The sequence below is a fragment of the Rhineura floridana genome, chromosome 1 (assembly GCF_030035675.1).
Source record: "Rhineura floridana isolate rRhiFlo1 chromosome 1, rRhiFlo1.hap2, whole genome shotgun sequence".
In the NCBI taxonomy this organism is placed as follows: Eukaryota; Metazoa; Chordata; class Lepidosauria; order Squamata; family Rhineuridae; genus Rhineura; species Rhineura floridana.
In genome coordinates, this window is record NC_084480.1 from 161,096,810 (window position 1) to 161,115,960 (window position 19,151).

Sequence of the window (19,151 nt, forward strand, 5' to 3'; positions counted from 1 at the left end):
ATTTTAACGGGGTCCACCCATGTAGCCAGTCATGCACTGGACCTGGTGTTTGTCTCGGGAGAGGAGGGGAGTGATCTGAAAATTGGGGGTACATCCATCACCCCCTTGTCATGGTCAGATCACTATCTGGTGAGAATAGACATCTCGATGCCACGAACCCTCCGTGGGGGTGGAGGACGTATTAAGATGGTCCGTCCCAGACGTCTGATGGATCCAGATGGATTCCTGAATGCGCTTGGGGATTCATTGGAGCATGCACATGGCCACTCGGCTGAGGCCCTAGTGGAGGAGTGGAATACCGCAATTGCTGGGGCATTAGACCGGGTGGCTCCAAAATGCCCTCTCCCCCGGAATAGAGCTCAGACGGCACCGTGGTTCACTCCACGGTTGCAAGTTCTGAAGCAGGAGGTGAGACGGCTAGAGCGCCGGTGGCGGAAATCTCACTCTGAAGATGACCGAACACATGTTAGAGCGGCTGCAACAGCCTATCATGTGGCAATAAGGGCAAAAAAGAAAGATTTTTTTGCTGCTTCTATTGCATCTGCAGAGTGCTGTCCCAGGAGACTGTTCCAAGTGGTCCGAAGCCTGGTCGGTCCAGTTGCTCCGGAACCAATGGAACATGATAAGGTCTCCTGTGATGAGTTTGCTAAGCACTTTGCGGAGAAAATCAATCGTATTAAGAGTGCTATACCGTACACTGTGGACACAGTGAGTGAGCCAGAGGTGACCAATGGAGCTCCGGCGTTGTGGGATCGGTTCCAGCTTCTTCCATCCGATGAAGTGGACAAGATGCTTTCAACTTTAAAGCCAACCACCTGCTTACTTGATCCTTGCCCATCATGGCTCATTATGAGCTGTAAAGATAGACTGGGTGAGAGGATCAAGATGGCGGTAAATACATCACTTCAAGAGGGAGTAATGCCATCAGCACTCAAGGAGGCAATAATAAAACCAATCTTAAAAAAGCCCTCCTTGGATCCTCAAGATCTGAACAACTTTCGCCCAGTCTCAAATTTACCATTCTTAGGCAAGGCGGTTGAACGGGTGGTGGCAAAACAGTTGCAGGCATACTTGGAGGAAGCGGATTATCTAGATCCATTTCAATCGGGTTTCAGGCCTGGACATGGGACTGAAACAGCCTTGGTCGCCTTGGTGGATGATATGAGGAGGGCGTGGGATAGGGGCGAATGCACCTTCCTTGTCCTCCTTGATCTCTCAGCGGCTTTTGATACCGTTGACCATGCTATCCTCTTGGACCGCCTGAAGGGGTTGGGCATAGGGGGCACTGTGTGGCAGTGGTTCCATTCCTTCCTCTTCGGTAGGTACCAAAGAGTAGCATTGGAGGAGGAGGTTTCAGATCCTTGGCCTCTCACTTGTGGGGTGCCACAGGGTTCTATCCTCTCCCCGATGCTGTTTAACATCTATATAAAGCCGCTGGGGGCAATCATCAGGAGATTTGGGCTGCAGTGTCATCAGTATGCGGATGACACGCAGCTCTATCTCTCATTTAAATCTTCACCAAGGTTGGCTGTAGAAACCCTGTCCAAGTGTCTGGAGTCGGTGAGTGGCTGGATGGGAAGGAATAAGCTGAAGCTGAACCCGGACAAGACCGAGGTACTGTTTGTGGGAGACAAGGGAAGGTTGGGGGATGTGGACCTGGTGCTCAATGGGGTACGTTTACCCCTGAAAGACCAGGTCCGCAGCCTGGGGGTCATTTTGGACTCCCAGCTGTCAATGGAGGCTCAAGTCTTGGCTGTGAGCCGGGCGGCACTGTATCAACTCCATCTGATACGAAGGCTGCGCCCCTACCTTCCCAACCATCTGCTCCCACCGGTGGTACATGCCCTGGTCACCTCTCGCCTAGACTACTGTAATGCACTCTACGTGGGGTTACCCTTGAAAACGGTCCGGAAGTTGTAACTGGTACAGAATGCGGCGGCTCGTCTGATTAAAGGCAGCCGCCTGCAAGATCACATCACTCCTGTGCTGAAGGAGTTGCACTGGTTACCGGTTGTTTACCGAACCCAATTCAAGGTGTTGGTTTTGACCTTTAAAACCCTATACGGTTTTGGCCCAGTCTATCCGAAGGAGCACCTCCAGCATCGTCAGGGATGCCGCTCAACAAGATCAGCCTCAGAAGACCTTCTCTCAATCCCACCGGTAAGAACAGCAAGACTGGTGAGGACTCGAGAGAGGGCTTTCTCAATAGTGGCCCCCACCCTGTGGAACTCTCTCCCAAATGACCTCCGTCATGCCCCTTCTGAGATGATCTTCCGCCGGACTTTGAAGACCTGGCTCTTCAGGAAAGCTTTTAAGATGGGTTAGGCTTTTATTGTTATGTTTTAAATTTTTAATGCTTAATGTACTGTTTTTATCTTGTACGTCGCCCAGAGTGGCTGGTCAACCAGCCAGATGAGCAACTAATAAATTAAATAATAAATAAATAAATAAATAAATAAATCAGTAATGATGTTGTGCAATGTCACAAATTATGCTTGCTTACAACTTATCCTCCATGCTTCCATGTTATTCCTCTGTCCTTGAGGAACAAATCCAGATGGAGGGAATGATCAGATCAGCAAACATACCCCACATTGACTTGGGTCCTATATTGCCTTATGAAGCATTGTGGCCTTATTGTGTTGTTAGAGGATTCCTCCTGTGATTTGACCCATACCTTACACCAGTAGCTGGCAGGATGGGTTCAAGAGTGGGAGGTGGGAGCCCTCATCTAGTACCCTTCACCATCCTTATGTTGACTCACCAGAGAAGCGGCTTTTGTGTGACTATAAGAATGATGCAAGAATTGCAAAGTTTCTTATTCTAGACTTGGATATGTAGCATAAGAACATAAGAACATAAGAAGAGCCTGCTGGATCAGGCCAGTGGCCCATAATGACTGAGAGAAAAATATTCATCCTCTCTATGTTAAGATTTCCGCTAGCTGGCATGATGCAAGACATCTGGGTTTGCTTTGCAATCCGAGATGCTGGGTGGCCTGCTGCAGCACTTGAAAAGGAAAGATGTGGAAGGATTAAGCATCCTCTTCCAGCACACCTCTTCTTTGCTTCAAATTGCCAACACCAATTTACAACAGAAAATACTTGTGCGCTAAGGTTTATGATCTTAATTGTCTGATCAGAATACTAACAATGGTGGACAACCCTACATCTTGTGAACTAGTTCTGTACCCATGTTATTGCAACACCAGCACTTACCTGCAGTTGCTATCCCCTCCCCAAAAATCTCATCCTGTAACATCAATTTATGCTCTTTGCAAACACAGGAAGCCACACTTGCTTTGGCAAGAAAGCATCCCACTGAAGAACATATTGGATGTATGATGCATTAATGTTCTTGTGTATTTTTGATTTGCCCATGTTATGGCCTATAGTTACAACATTAAACTTAATTACACTGAAGAACATGAATTCTTTTCTGCCTGAGGGTCTGTATGAATCTAGGAACATGCCTCTCCATATGCCATACTCAGGGTTTATGTGAGCATCCTAGGCTCAGCCCCAGAGTGCTAACACAGGAGAACCTTGAACATGTCAAAATATTTTATTTATTTCCTTACTTTTTCATGAGTATTTATAAACTACCACTCACAAAATAAATAAATCATTAAAACATCACACAATCATAAAATCCAGAACAAATGACCAACACTGAATGAAATTAATTCTCTAAGTACCCTTGGAGAAACATAAATGTTTTCAGTAGGTGACAAAATGTCAAAACTGTAGGTGCCTGTCCAATTTCAATAGGAACAGTGTTCCAAAGTATTGGTGCCACTACATCAAAAGCCTCCTCCCCTAGAATGCACACCTTAACATGGTGAGGGGGTTTGAGAGCGTTGAAGAAGCTGAGAGCAATGCCATCAGGAGTCTAGACCAAGAGGCTAGACTCCTAGCAGGGGCACCCAAGGCAAAATGGCCAAAGCTGAAACACCAGACTAAGATGCATCCAAACTCAGAGGAAGGCAATGGTAAACCACCTCTGAATACCTCTTACCACGAAAACCCAGAGCTTGGAAAAGTTACTTTTTTGAACTACAACTCCCATCAGCCCCAGCCACCATGGCCACTGGATTGGGCTGGTGGGAGTTGTAGTTCAAAAAAGTAACTTTTCCAAGCTCTGCGAAAACCCTATGAACAGAGTATCCAAAATGCAACACAAGATACTGCTGGAAGATGAGACCCCCCAGGTGAGATGGCACTCAGTGAGCTACTGGGGAAGAACAACAGACAAGTATGAGTAGCACTGTGACTAATGATGACACTGGGTCAAAGCCAAATGGAGGCCCAGAGGCCGATGCATGCAGATGCGAAAGGAAAGTCCGGAGTTGTGCAACGTACTCAATTGGAACATGGAATGTGAGAAGCATGAACCAGGGAAAGTTAGAAATTGTCAAGCAAGAAATGGAATGCATCAACATTACAATACTTGGCGTGAGTGAATTAAAATGGACGGGAATGGGACATTTTCAATCAGGCAACTACAAAATATTTTATGCAGGAAATGAGAAATTAAGAAGAAACAGTGTTGCTTTAATAGTGAGAAGTGATGTAGCTAAAGCAATTAGGAGCTATAAAGCAAGGTCTGAGTGAGTGGTATCAATGAGATTAAACGGGAAACCTATTAACATAACCATCATACAAGTCTATGCTGCAACAGCAAATGTAGAAGAAGAGGAATTAGAGAGATTTTATGCAGAAGTGCAGGAGGAAATTGATCACACACCAAAACAAGATGTTCTGATAATCATGGGGGACTGGAATGCAAAAGTAGGGGACAAAGAAGAACCAAGAATTGTGGGGAAATGGGGCTTAGGAGATAGAAATGAAGCAGGAGAAAGACTTACTGAATTTTGTGAAGCCAATAATTTGTTTCTTGCAAGCACCTTTTTCGAGCAACCAAGAAGATGACTGTAAATGTGGACATCACCAAATGGTCAATATAGGAATCAAATTGATTATACAATTGGTAGTAGAAGATGGAGAAGTTCCATACTTTCTGTGAAAACAAGACCAGGAGCAGACTGCGGTACAGATCATGAACTGGTCATATCGAAAACCAGAGTTAAGCTAAAGAACAACAACAAAGCAATCATAATGCCAAAATACAATTTAAATATCATCCCAGAAGAATATAAAGATCAAATAAGGAACAGATTTGAGGCTTTAAACTTAGTTGATAGAGAACTAGAAGAACTATGAAGTGAAGTCAGAGATATTATCAGGGAAGAATGCAAAAAAACCACCTCTAGTTAAAAAGAAAGACCTCAATGGATGACTGACAAAACTCTTAAAATGGTTAAAGAAAGAAGGAAAGCAAAAGGATACAAACATGGTCAGAACCCTAAATGCAACTATACATCGACTAGTACGTAGCGACAAAGAGAACTATTATAATAGTTATTGTATAGAAATAGAAAAGAACAACAAAAAAGGTAGAACATGAGCCTTATTCCAAAAGATTAGAGAAATTAAAGGGAAATGTAAACCAAGAGTAGGGATGTTGAATAATCAACAGGGAAACACACTGACTGACTAAGATAAAATAAAAGGAAGATGGAAGCAATACACTGAAGAACTATAATAAAGAGATGCAAGGATGACAGACTCATTCATGGAGGAACCAGATGATGGAGAACCAGAAATTCTAGAATGTGAGGTGAAATCTGTTCTTAAAATACTTGGAAGAAACAAATCACCAGGAACAGATGGCATACAACTAGAGTCACTACAAGTTACTGAGACTGAATGTGTCCAAATTTTGACAAAAATTTGTCAACAAATATGGAAAACTAAACAATGGCCCATAGAATGGAAGCTTTCAATATACATCCCAATTCCAAAGAAAGGGGATCCCAGGGAATGCAGTAATTATCGAACTACTGACTTAGTATCCCATGCAAGTAAGGTAATGCTCAAGATTCTACAACAAAGGCTCTTACCATATATGGAGCGAGAAATGCCAGATGTCCACGCTGGATTTAGGAAAGTAAATGTTAAAAAGCATTAGAGAGTGGTCATAAGGAGGTTTGGAGCAAGGCAACATCAGTAAGCTAATGACATTCTGCGCTCCTTCTCCATAACATCTGAATCTGGTGACCAACGCCTGGAGTCAGTGATGCACTAGATGATGGCCAATAACTGAAGCTGAATCCTGGCAATATCGGAAACCACTGTGGGTGAATGATTCCCAAGTTCAGGAGAGGTTTTTCTTCTTGATGGGATTGCAGTTGCAATGGCACCCTGAGAGACCCCACAGCACAAATGCCAGGAGACCAACAGAGAGTCACTCATAGCCACTGTCTGTGAACAGACCTGCAGGTAAGAATGAAAGTACGGTGCCACCAACTCTTACCCACAGAGCCAGTTCAGGGGGATACCATGAGAGATGTATCAGAAGCCCCTGAGAGGTTAAGTAAGAGCAACAGGGTCTCATTCCCCCTGTCCCTTTTGTGATAAAGGCAATGAATGAATGACTGATCTGCAAACAATATGAATGTGTCTTCAGAAGATGTGGAAAGCACTTTATGGCAGTGTGTGTACATAGAGCTTGGAAAAGTTACTTTTTTGAACTACAACTCCCATCAGCCCCAGCCAGCATGGCCACTGGATTGGGCTGATGGGAGTTGTAGTTCAAAAAAAGTAACTTTTCCAAGCTCTGCGTATCATCAGGCTGTAGTGAGCTACTGACTTTATGATCATTTGACTACACACACTAGTTCACTCTCATCTTGCTACCTGTGCTCCTGGGAGCCATTGAAGACCTCACAGCGAGGGGTGTGGTCTCACTTGAGTTGCTGGTTATGCCTTTTTGACCAATTGTTTTTCACAATTTCCACTCTCCCACTCCTATTGGTCAGTCTGCTAATCACTAATTTGCCTTGAAACTCAGACAGGTGGAGCTAATTGCATCTGGGAGATCTCAGTGGATGGCGGTCATGGCTACACAGAGGTAACAGAACATGAGGAGTTACCTCAGCATCTAGATTTAGGGGGAAGGTGCCAGGAGAAAAGGAGAGAGGATAGCTCTGGAAATAGGAATTGGCACAAAAATAAGGAACCCGGCCATCCTTTTATGATCTTTTGTTGGAATGTCCACTAAATACTTAGAATTTTAGACCAGTACTAGCACCATCCAGTCCTTGGAGCTGGTCTGCTCTGGAGGGGTCTCCTTGTTGGATGTGGCAGGAATTTCATCATCTAGCCAAGCTACATCCCTAGGCTTGCTTACGCAACAAAGATTCAAAGGAGGTTACCTCAGGGTGATTAACCTAAGAGCGTAGTACTTGCCTTCAAGAAATACGGGCTTCCAGAGTGTTTGGTTTGGTCCAAACCCATTTACTGACAATCTTTTATTGAGAGGGCCATGTGTCCCAAACGTACAACCCCAGCTGGGCAAACATGCACTCCAATAACATTTACTTGCGTGGGAGGGAGACTTTGATGGACATATTTGCTTTATTTAGACCAGTACTATTTATATTTTGGATTTTGAAGCACTCCTCCTACCCAATGACACTGACTTGTGGGTGGGTGCTGGACAGCTCATAATTAAGGTCCTTCAACATGGATCCAGTGCCTCTCTCATTTTTTGAAGTGTGCTTCTCAAATATGATAGGATGCAGGAGGATGGGTTGCATGATTTTTAGTGCCTCATGTGCTTGGAATTATTGGTATATCTGGATATCCAAATAATCCTCACAGGCACGGAGATCACAGGGGGTGGTTGTACCAGCAACTGAGCTTTTCTTATGGCTCAGAGCCACAGCATGGAGCAGACGCCAATGGAATGCACAATCACCATATCTAAAAAGCACTGGTGCCATTAGGCTTCGGAAGAAGCTCTGATTCTTATTCAAGTGGGGTGGGGGGAGAGAAGAGTGACCCTTTGTGATTATTGGCACTATGTACCTTGGGAATCATCTCATCTGAAGGAAGTTGCACATGGAACATGGCCACATCTTTTTCCAAAGGAGTCCACTCTGCAGAAATCCTTATTGGTTGCAAATCGCCTGATTGTTCCAGCCCTAGTTCTTGGATCCCAGGAGCCTAGAATCTCAGCATTATGAGAAAGCCCATTCAGACTAGTGAAAACAGAAATATTGATTTCATGTACATGAGCAGCACCACTGTTCAGCTAGGGCTACATGTGAGATTACATTGGGAAGAGTTAAATGATCCATATTCATAGAATATCTCCCAGTTTTCCTGTCCCCAGTGCTCAGAGGGTTAACATGATAAAAGGATAGTTTTAAGCACCAATGACTGCAAATAAGATGTCTGACCAATCACAATACAGATGAATATTCAGTTTCATACATGATTCTGTGCCCTTATCTAGTATCACACTTCCTTGTGGTACAAGCTCAACATTTGCTTTAAGCTGTAGCATAATTCATGTTCTACTCACAACAGAGACAGAGACTTTCAGATTAGTATAACTGAAGGTCAGAACCACCCATAGAACAAGAGTCTCAAAAGATGAATGGCAATTTTCTAGTCAGTGAAAAGCACACATTGTTTGGCTTGTCTTTGAAAAACTTGTGCATCTAGATTGCTGCAACTCTTTTAATAGGGTCAAGCCTTTTCGAGGTGCCAACCCTACACCTTGCAGAATATTCTGTGCTCACTCTTAGAGTTGTTTGAATAATATTTCAGGGAGAAGAACTTCATTTCCTTGAAAGAAGCTAAGAGCGCAACCCAAATGCACCCTGGCTTAGAAACTATTTTGTCCATAGGTGCAGGTTGCTTTGAGAGAGCATGGCATGACAGCACTGGGTGTTTTTAGTCAAATACTAAGTATCTCTTATGATGTCAGTGCCAGATAGTTTCCAGCGTCATGCAAGATAACAGTATTTTCTGGCATTCATTTGTAAACATTGCAGCAGTCATTACACATTGCCTTGAACTTTCATGCGTAACTCCAAAGATTTACACAATCGTATATTGAAAGAAGATCATTCCAGTACAAAGTGATGCTATTTCATGCCTTGGTCCTGTGCCCGAACAGCTCTCCTCATCTCTTCAAGGAATTTTCCCAGCTAGGAAAATTCTTAAGCTAGTTGAAATTACCCAGAAGATGCTGCTCCTGGAAGAGGCAGTGGAAGGGATAAGAAACTCATCCTCCTGTAGCTTCTCTAGCCACAGCTTGCAAAAGCACCACTGGAAAGGAGTCTGTATTAAACAGAGAAAATAACTGAGCAATTCAAATTATGGGAATCTGCCAGTAGGCCTGGCTGCCGGGGATCCCCAGTGCAAAACCCGGTGTATGCAAACACCACTTGGCAGTGGCTGGGAGGGCCAGGAAATTTGCCCTTGAATGCAGTGGAGGCCCCAGACACATGCCTGCAGCAGCACCCCCCAATCTGGACACACCACCCACCAGGCACGCTCAGGCACATTTGCCTCGGGATGACACTGAAAGCAAGCATATGAGGCTCCACAGGGGTGATCACCTAACCCATGGTGATCACAGTCCCCCTGCACCCCATGCACCCCTGTCCACACCCTAGCACCCAGACAGCACCTCCACTGAGAAAGTGTAGGCTGATGCAAAAAGAAAAAGCAGCAGACACAATATACAATACAGGCCACATCCACACCAGACACTTACTCCACTTTAAAGAGTCATGGTTTCCCCCAAAGAATCCTGGGGAGTGTAGTTTGTGAAGGGTGCTGAGTGTTACTAGGAGACTTCTGTTCCCCGGACAGAGCTCCAATGGCCAGAGTGATTTAACAGTCAGCCCCTCTTCCCAGAGAATAACAGTCTCCTAACAACTCTCAGCACCCTTCACAAACTATACTTCCCAGGATTCTTTGGGGGAAGCCGTGATTGTTTAAAGTGGAATAAATGTCTGGTGTGGCCCCAGACAGGCACAGCAGAACAGAGAAATGGCAGGCAGAACACATTTCTACAGATACCCTGAAAGGCACCCCCCTCTGGTGTGGTAATGCCACTGGGCTCCTCCACCATATTGGTGGTGGCAGCAGTGCAGCCCACATTGCAACCATGGACAGCCCCACTACCAAACCGCTCTGACCAGTGGCTGTCCCAGCTACCTGGATCAGCTCACAGAGGAGGGTTGGCTCCTCTGACACCCCCTCTGACAGGGATGCTATCTTCTGGCTAATATTCCCCATGGCTTGCAGGAGCTGGGTCTCCTGCGAGTGTGCAGGAGCGCTGCTGATTTGGATTTTGTGTTTAGTGATCTGAGATAACACACACACTTGATGTTTTGAGAGAGAGTTTGTAGGTGTTCCATGTTGCTTAGAGGACTGCTGTCAGGTTCCTCTTTCGGACTGAACCTTTAGAGAAGTGTTAGCCATAGCAGTGTTCCCTCCCTAGTGTTGGGGAGACAAACTTGGCTCAAAGCATGGCATTTTCCTACAAAATCCCTGGTGTTTGTGCTCTGTGCTCCCGAGACTGCAAAGTGTTCTTCCTCCATGGTGCCATTTCCTTGGAGGCCTCTCTTGTGCTCAAAGTCCCAATGTGAGACATAGTTCTACGTCACTGAGTGTGTCACGTGATGTTTGGCACATGCAGGCTTTATATCCTGTTGGTGCTATGTACTGATTGGCTAAGAGGCTCTGCTGCATCCAGAGTGCTGCCATGTCAGTACAGATGTGGTCTGATTTTCTCAGATTGGGCCCAACCCACTGTTTTCTATGGGGCACCTCTGCCTTGCACCAGCCCTTTGGCTTGTTTAGGATGTTCCTGGTGATGAGGGTGTGCTTGTGGCCTTAGCAGGTTCTGGATGTGTCAGCTGGACATCCTCTCCCTGGCATGCCCCGTCCCTACCACACTCACTTTTTTGCATTCTGCCAGGCAGATGGGGGCCAGAAGTTTCTGCCAGTGGAGGATTCCCCCTCCACTGGGGGTGGGTGGGATTTGCACCATATCCTAACACCCTCTAGCCCAGTGAATTCAGAATTTGGATTGCAGCCTATGTTACTTTGCCTTTAACTGCTGAGATGGATCATATACCACAAAATAAAGTTTAAGAACATAAGAGCCCTGTTGTATCAGACTAATGTCCTACCTAGTCCAGCATCCTTTTCCCCACATATACCAACCAGCCTCTAGGAAATATACATGCAGGACATTAGCACAATAGCCTCCACTGAAATTCCCCACCAGCTCTTATTTAGAGGCCTGGGGCATCAATTGCTCTAATTCACATCATTTGTGAAATCAACAACAGTTGGCATGCTGAGTAGGTATTGTGAATCCTCTAACAATTCGCAAGACATCAGTTTTAGGTTTTTATTGAGTTTTATGATATTTTTATATGTATATCTTCTTGGTATTTTTATTAGTTTGTGTGTATGTTTTTAAACTATGACTGGTCCAATGTTTACCACCAAGCCTGAGTTCACTACATCCAGAATGGCAACATTTTGTACAAGAACCAAAACACAACATTTTAGAGCTGGAAGGAGCACCAAAGATTACTTGGTTCAACTGGAATTTACACTATTATTCTTTATGTATCACCAAGTACCTGGCTCATTATGGGGATGGGGGGAAGCAAGTCCCTCCCTTAGGATGCTCACAATCTAGAATTTGACAGAAAGGAAGAGAACAAAGTGGGGAGAGGAGGACATAGACACAAAGGTAACATTGGGGGTATGTGTAAATTCAATTCCAGAACAAATAATAGAAAATTACTAATAAAACCAATAATCTGTTACTTGAACTGAACTGGACTGCCTTCAAGTCGATCCCGACTTATGGCGACCCTATGAATAGGGTTTTCATTACTAGAAACATATTGCACATTGAACAATTAAATGTTTACTCGAGCTTTGCAGTGTGTAGTATTGATTCAAGTAGCTGTGGGCTCTGCTGGAAATAATGCATTGAAATCTATTCCCTCCACTGACACCAGACCTTTTGATGTGTTTGTGACGTGTCTAGGCCTGATTGCAGTTCAGAGATTAACAGAGCTGCTCTTGTTTCCCAGGGATAGTGGGCGAGGAGTACTGAGACTTCGGAGTAGCTGTGCCAACTGCGTGGTGTTTGCATAAAACCTGACCCTCCTCAGGTATCCTGCAGGCAGCTCAAGTTTCCTTGAAAGTTAAAAAGTCCATCAAAGGCAATCTTGGAATGCTGGCCAAACCCAACTTGTGCCATCTCAGTAGAAGCAAAAAATGGTAACCCCCCAGACCTCATCCCACCCATCAGAGCTCCAGCCTCAGAGAAGCAGCACAGGACTCTCCTACACCCAACAGAGACATCAGACACCAGCATTATCAATGCTGCACCAGTTTTGCCCATGTCCTGCTCTGAGGAGGAGCTATCCTCCTCCTCCCCAGTTTCCCCCACAGATCTGACTCCCAAAAGTGCAAGTACAGCTCCTATACAGATTGATACCTCCAAGCCAAGCTTCTTCAGTGATGATGCCATCAGCTTGAAAACAGCAAGCAGCCTGGAGCCAGAACGCTTGGGCGAAAACAACCCGTAGTCACTGGAGAGTTCTTCTCAGCAACCTTCATTTCAAAGGGGGAACAGAAACTGCTGCGTCCTCTCTCGTTTCCCTGAGGATTTTCTTCTACCAGTCAAGGAACCTCGCGCAAGAACCTCAGTTTGTGCAACACGAACAGTTGGCTGCACTAGACCACCCAGCTCATTTAGCCACCATGAAAATTCTGCCTCTGAGCCCCAGCCTTTGCCAGCAACTAGAACTCTTGGCCTCAGTGTGGAAGACAGGCATGCTAAGGACAAAAAAGAGGACATTGAGCAGCAGCTGTCCAGCATGGAGGCGAGGCTGAAGGCTGTGCAAGAGCAGCAAACTTTGTGGCTGCAGGAGCTGGTACCAGCTGTGCGGCGTGTCCATTTGGAGCTTGCCAACATTGGCCAGAGCCTGGGCAGGCTAGCACAGCTGTTTGAAGTCTTTCAAGTGGCTGCCTGTCCACACTTTCAGTCCACTCAGGAGAAGGCAGCAGCCAAGGCTGAGGGGAGCAAAGCAGGAGGCAGGCAACTGTTCCATCCAACCTTAACCTGTCATCCTTGCCAAGGAATGTAACTCTAGTCTAAACATGTGAGCACCCCAGCCCTGTACATGCAGAGCTGTTTCCATTGTATACAGAATAATGGTTTCAAACCTGTTTGTCTGTTGAGTGCCACTCACATCATACCCCTTACCCTCTGGGCCAGAGGAAAACAAGAAAGGAGGTACAGAAATTAGGTTCACAAGGCTTTATCCAGGTCCAGCCTTAGGGGGTGGGCAAGCTGGGCGATAGCCCGAGGCACCAAGCTGAGCTGGGGGGGTTCCAAGCTGAGCTAGGTTGCTGTTTTTTTTAATAGTACATCTGCAGGGCGCTATGGTGGCAAAAAACAAGCGTTTGTAACCTTTTTCTTAAGGTGCTACAGGCTGTTTGAGTACTAACTACAAAATGATCTTCAATTAGCTTTAAAGTATATTTCATTTTCAATTTCCAATTTGATGCCATTTGTGCTAGGTAAAAACTAATAGAACATAGCTCTGCTTTGAAGTAACGTCACCAAGCACTTAGCACTTCAAATACTATAAACACTATAAGCACTATATAAGTAATAATAAAATAAAGATGTAAGAGGTCTGCTGGATACTTTTTATTTATTAATCACTTTTCTTTATAATTATTTAAAGATAAAAATGATGGATATTCTAAAAGAATGCTTATCAAAAGATAGGAACTGCTACAAAAAAAATGAAACGTAAAATCTGTGAGAGTGAGCTCCAGGGAGCAGAAAGAAGCTCTGCCACAAGGGGGTTGGAATTTGGAGTTCCTCAGGAGAAGCACAACCCAATCCTTATTCCCTTACCTTCACGTCAGAAAAAATGAAGTACATCTATTACCCTGCTTGATGCCAGGGCAAGGAGGAGCTGCAGGCAAGAATTCTCACATGTAGTCTGTGCATGCAGTAATTCTCACCTGTGGTCCCCAGCTCTGTACACACATGCATGGGTCCTTGTAGGGGGCAGCAGCATGGCCCCCAACACATCACCACCTGCACCAGGCCCCCTAAACCTTCTGGGTGGCCCTGCAATGATGACCGGGGGGGGGCACCAAAGATACTCCTCACCCAGGGTGCTATTTATCCTGGGGCCAGCTCTGGCTTCATCTTGCTTTCACTGAACTTGGCCCTTCATACAATACTAGAGCAGTGTGTGGCCTAGTTGCACATGAAACAACCCTGGTAAACAGAACCACATGGGCCAGGTGACTGTGGCTCCTTCCTATGCTAGCGCTGCCCCTCATCTGGTGGACTGGTGGTGCTGTTTAAAAAAAAGAGAACTCCCTGATTTGGAGGGCATGTGCAGTTCAGACATACTGCAAATGGGGCCAATGTACTACTTCACTCAGGATCCTTGGTCTAGTAGAGGTTATCTTAATGGGAGTCAGTATTAATTTTGATGACAGTTCCATGCAGCTAGGAGTTGCTGTTTCACAGGGCACGCTCGAATCAGACATATTTCCAAAACTGGGGATTTTCTGAAAGAACAGGATACCTTCCATGTTTGAAGAGGTTTCCTTGTAGGTGGGGTAGGCCTCGTGTATCCTAGAACCGTAAGCAAATGCAGGAGAATTGAGGAGCAGAGTACACGACGAAATGCAGGCCTGGAGTAACACAAAGATATGGAGCAGCCTAACCCGAGGGGCATTTAAAGAACGTATCTACCACAATGCAGGCAGGGTCTCCTGAACCAGTTTTGGTGAGAAAGGGGTTAGCCACAAGGCGGCAGAAGCCCCTCAACTTTGCCCCACCTAGAGGGGCGGGGAGAGGGAAGGCATTGTTGCCCCCCTTCTGAGCATGCGCAGGTGGTTCCGAGTTTGCTCTCCCCCTGTAGTATACCATTGAAAGAGTAAAAGACGGAGTAAAGCAAAAAGCACCTGCACGGCCAGGTAAGGAAGAGAACGCCCACATTGCAGCCCTTTCGGGAGGGGAGATATTTTGTCCCTGCTTTTCTGCTGTGATCTTTGTGGGCCTCCCGCTCTTCCGGCAAGACACACTTTCTCGGTTTGCTACTCAAGGCCGTTAGCCGGCTTTGCGCAGTCTAAAGGGCAACGTGCAGCCACGTCGCTGTCTATGTTGCCATCTTCTTGCGAGGTCAGAAGCTCAGCCGTCCCAGCCTCAGTCACTGGGTGAGTTGTAGCCTCTTCTCCCCACCCGGTCCTTTCGCGTGCCTTTTCACGTTTCCGCCTTTCTTTGCTGCATGCAAAACCAAAGTTGCAGGGAACTTGTCTCAAACATGAGTTAAAAAAACGCGGAAGCCACTGAGCGATCACAAAAAAGAAAAGTATGACCGATTCAGGTATCGTGTTTTGTGTTTGTTTGTTTTCTCTATTTGCATTACGCAAAGTTTTTAGATGGCTCACAGGGTTTTTTTAAAAAAAAATAGATATAAAACATTAAAGCATATAATCAAAACTAAAAAAAATACAGCAAAAACAGCTCACAAGATTAAAAGCACAGGATTGTATCCATTTTTAGTCCTTCTCAGAGTAGACCCATTAAAATTGATAGACATGACCCCCTTAGGTTAAATACAACCCACAGATTTAAAAAGCGGAGCAGTCCAGTTATGTAGATGGCTTGGGTAAACGTGAAAGATGTCACCTGACATGAAAAGACCACAAAGGGAGCACCAGGCAAGTCTCCTTGGCATGGATGGCCACGTGAATCTTTTGGGGTGTGTGGAGTGAAATACTGAGAAAGGGGAGCATAATAGTTTCTCATCAAAAAATGAGAAGAATAGTTATGTACATTTTGCCTCATATCTTAGGTTCTACAAATGCTAGACACTTGCTCTCTTTTAAAATGAAAGCTGGGAATTTGGGGGTTACGTATGGGGGGAACTGCTGCCACCCATGCTCTGTGGGAAGGCTGTTCCATAACTGGGGTGCCATCTATGGTGTCTGAAGATGCCAGTGGGGTAAATATGAGGCAGTGTCTCCACTCGTGGCTCATTTGAGCAATCTGTAACTCTTATCAGTAAAGAAGACCCTTGCAGCTTCTAGGCAGAAACAGAGAGTTGACTTTGGTTTAAATGATTTTAAAAGTCTTTTCACCAGAGAAGACTACCTTTCCTCCAGGTATGGATCAGGTACAAATTGATGCAGTAGCCTGCTAACTGAGGAGAACGAAATGACCTGATCACTAGTGGGGCAAACAAAACAGGAAAAGTACATAGCACAAGTTCACTGGAAATGGACAAACAAATACTGTAGGTCTCTCTGAAAAGATTACAATTTATGTCAAATACTGTATCAGTATAACCACAGGTCTGATTATTGAACAAAGCAGGTTTCTTATGTTTATGACTAAGGGCTCCACCACTGCTCGCTGGACTTGTCAACCCCTCCTACTGTTGCCAACCCTTCTCTGGTCACCAAAGCCCCCCCCCCAATGATTCACCGTATCTCCCCCCCTTCCCCTCAGGTGTCGCCAGAGCTCCCTTCCACTCCCCTTTCCCCACTGCTGTTTTGTCCTTTTGTTTATGTTCCAGAAGGGAGATAGAGCTTGGGTCCTTCAGATGGATAGGCTTGTTTACCTGTACCTGTGATGCTCTGACTGACTTCCTTCCGTTGATATGTCTTAAGGGAAGCTTATCTGCCCCTCCTCCTTCTGCCCTCTCTCTCCCCTTTGTCTCTGCTCTCTGTCCTAGCCATGGGGCTAATTCCCACACCTGGGCGTTACGCCTCCAACTTACTTAGTTAGAACTAGGTATGCCTTTCTATCTACTATGTATTTCTATAAATAAAGTAGCTTTTCTTATTTGACTAAGTCTCAAGTCTCAGTGATCCTGATGCAGGGTAAAAGCCTGCTTTCTTAGGCAAACTCACGCACACGCTGCCATTTCAACATCCGCTGTTACTCTCTGCTACTGTTGTGCTGCGTTAAACAAATTTAGCAACACAAACACACAGCAACAATTCTGCCTGGTTCAATCATGTATTTCTTGGTCATGCTTGAATGTATCAAATATAAATTTGGTGGTCTGATCTGGGTTTGAATTTGCACTTGTGCAACCAAGTGAGTCAGGGTATAAAGTATAACTAGTGATAAAGGCAACAGATTGTGATTGAAACCAATCTCTAGATTTACTGATATACCATGAGTGTGTTATCTGTTGTGATAATTCCCTGAATAGAGGAAGGTACTATGTGGGAACTTCAGTGTACTACAAAATGCACAGATAATATGATAAGGTTGGAAGGGTACTGTGATAAATGGAAGGATAGATATTCTCTGTCCCACCTTAACTTGGTCTGAAGAAGTATGAAATAGAAATTACAGTGCAGCAGTTTGTGAAGGCAGAATCTGGCCTGCATTAATTCTAGAGGGCAAGGTTACCAAATTCTTCCAAGCTACACAGGAAGTGGATTGGACTGTGAAAGACCAACCCAAATTGCATTTGCATTTTTACAAATTTGTAGGGCAGTACAATATCTCAGAGAGGAGGTCAGGTCTTCTGCTCCCCTGGGGCATTCACTATAGCTGCTGAATTCCCTGCTTGTTAAAGTTTGATAGTACTATCTGTTGGCTATAGGTACGTTCTTGAACTGCAAGGGTTTTTTTTGCCTATTAGTGAATATATATTTTATATTGATCAGTGTTATTGGATCAGATATCTCTAACTGAATGTTAGACGGGGTTGGACCTGGTGGCTTTATAGGCCCCTTCCAACTCTATTATTCTGTGGATGTGATGTTCATATTTGCCACTAGCTTAACAGAGTATCAAGTGGGGGATACTGTTAGTTTGGGCCCTGCTATGCCCAAAAGACCACACCAAACATCAGACCAGCCATGATGGACCAAAATGGATGACAGTAATGGAAATAATAGTGACTTTGTGTCACTATGTACTAGCTGTTTTGAATTTTTTGCTGAAACACAGCAATAATCATGTGAGACACTGCCATCTTTTGTTGCTAGACTGTCCTTCATGTTCTTGAATGGACAGATGGGCTTGTGTTCAAGGTGCAGAGCTGGCCAGGCAGGAATCTCCCCCAAATTGTTTTTTTTTTAAAAAGTGTTTTTAAATTTGTATATTTGTTTTTAATGTTTTTAATTGTTGTAAACCGCCCAGAGAGCTTCGGCTATGGGGCGGTATACAAATGTAATAAATCATCATCATCTTGGATGGTAATAAAAACCTGATTGTAAGGCTCTTTCTTCCAATGTGTGGGAATGCACTTTAGCCTGTAATCTACTCCAAGAGAACAATTAGCAGAAAATGAGTGGTAGAATTGCTCACTGCTGTAGTAAAGAAAATGGCATAATAAGATACTAAAGAGAACGATAACGGGTGTGTCAGCAAACTGAAATCACATCATTGGACTGTTCTGAAAAATCTGCTGGAATGTGTCAAAATGACTTGAGCTAAGACTTGACAAAACAAAGAGGATCCCAGCTATCCCCTAGCTAGATTATTAACACCTATAATCTACATTTTATGTGGGTTTACATATGGGTGTAATGAATTTGATGTAAAAATCTAGTCAAATCCCTAATCAATATTTTTATATTTGGAGAATCATTTTTTTTCTTTCTGTCAAACTTTTTCTTGCACCGTCACCCAACTGAAGACAACAGAATCCTAGCCTATGGCACTAGCTGGGCAATTATGAATTGAACTCCAAAATAAAGTTTTGCTCTGGGATCACAAAAGTGGTGATGGCTAGGATATTAATTTAAGTAATAGCTAAATAATAAGTATTCTTAAATTGTTTTTAATCCTTGTTATTTTCTAAGTATTGTTGCATTTTTGTTTATAGTGTTATTTTTTCATCAAAGCTCATAATATTATTTTCTATATAAATATCTGAAGCACTATTAATAAACTGATTTATATGTAAAATACTTAGAGATAATATTTTATTCAGTATATAAGGCTGTGTACATACCAGGGTGTTAACATGTGTGTGGGTTGCACAGATCCAAGTTTTCCGTGTGTGCTTTTGTGCACTTTCATCCACACATGAGCTCTTTCAATTTAAATCTTTGATATTTCCCATCCACATTAGTGGGTGGTGCTTAATGGAATGTATTCATCTCTGTGTTGGTGTCCCCTCCCCTCAATTACTACTACTCTGGACGTTCTGGAAACCTGAGGTCCATTGTATGCATGCACACAGATAT

The 19,151-nt window shown here is 44.4% G+C and overlaps 1 protein-coding gene across 1 annotated transcript in view; it reads left to right on the plus strand.

Annotated features, from left to right (window-relative positions):
• Nucleotides 1-14,768: 14,768 nt before the first annotated feature.
• Nucleotides 14,769-19,151, plus strand: part of LOC133376993 (ultra-long-chain fatty acid omega-hydroxylase) — a 44,158-nt gene continuing 39,775 nt past the window's right edge. The window contains exon 1 of the mRNA XM_061610127.1: nt 14,769-15,149. Within this exon, the coding sequence (XP_061466111.1) occupies nt 15,094-15,149 (56 nt within the window). The 5' untranslated portion in view covers nt 14,769-15,093. The remainder of the gene's footprint in view (nt 15,150-19,151) is intronic.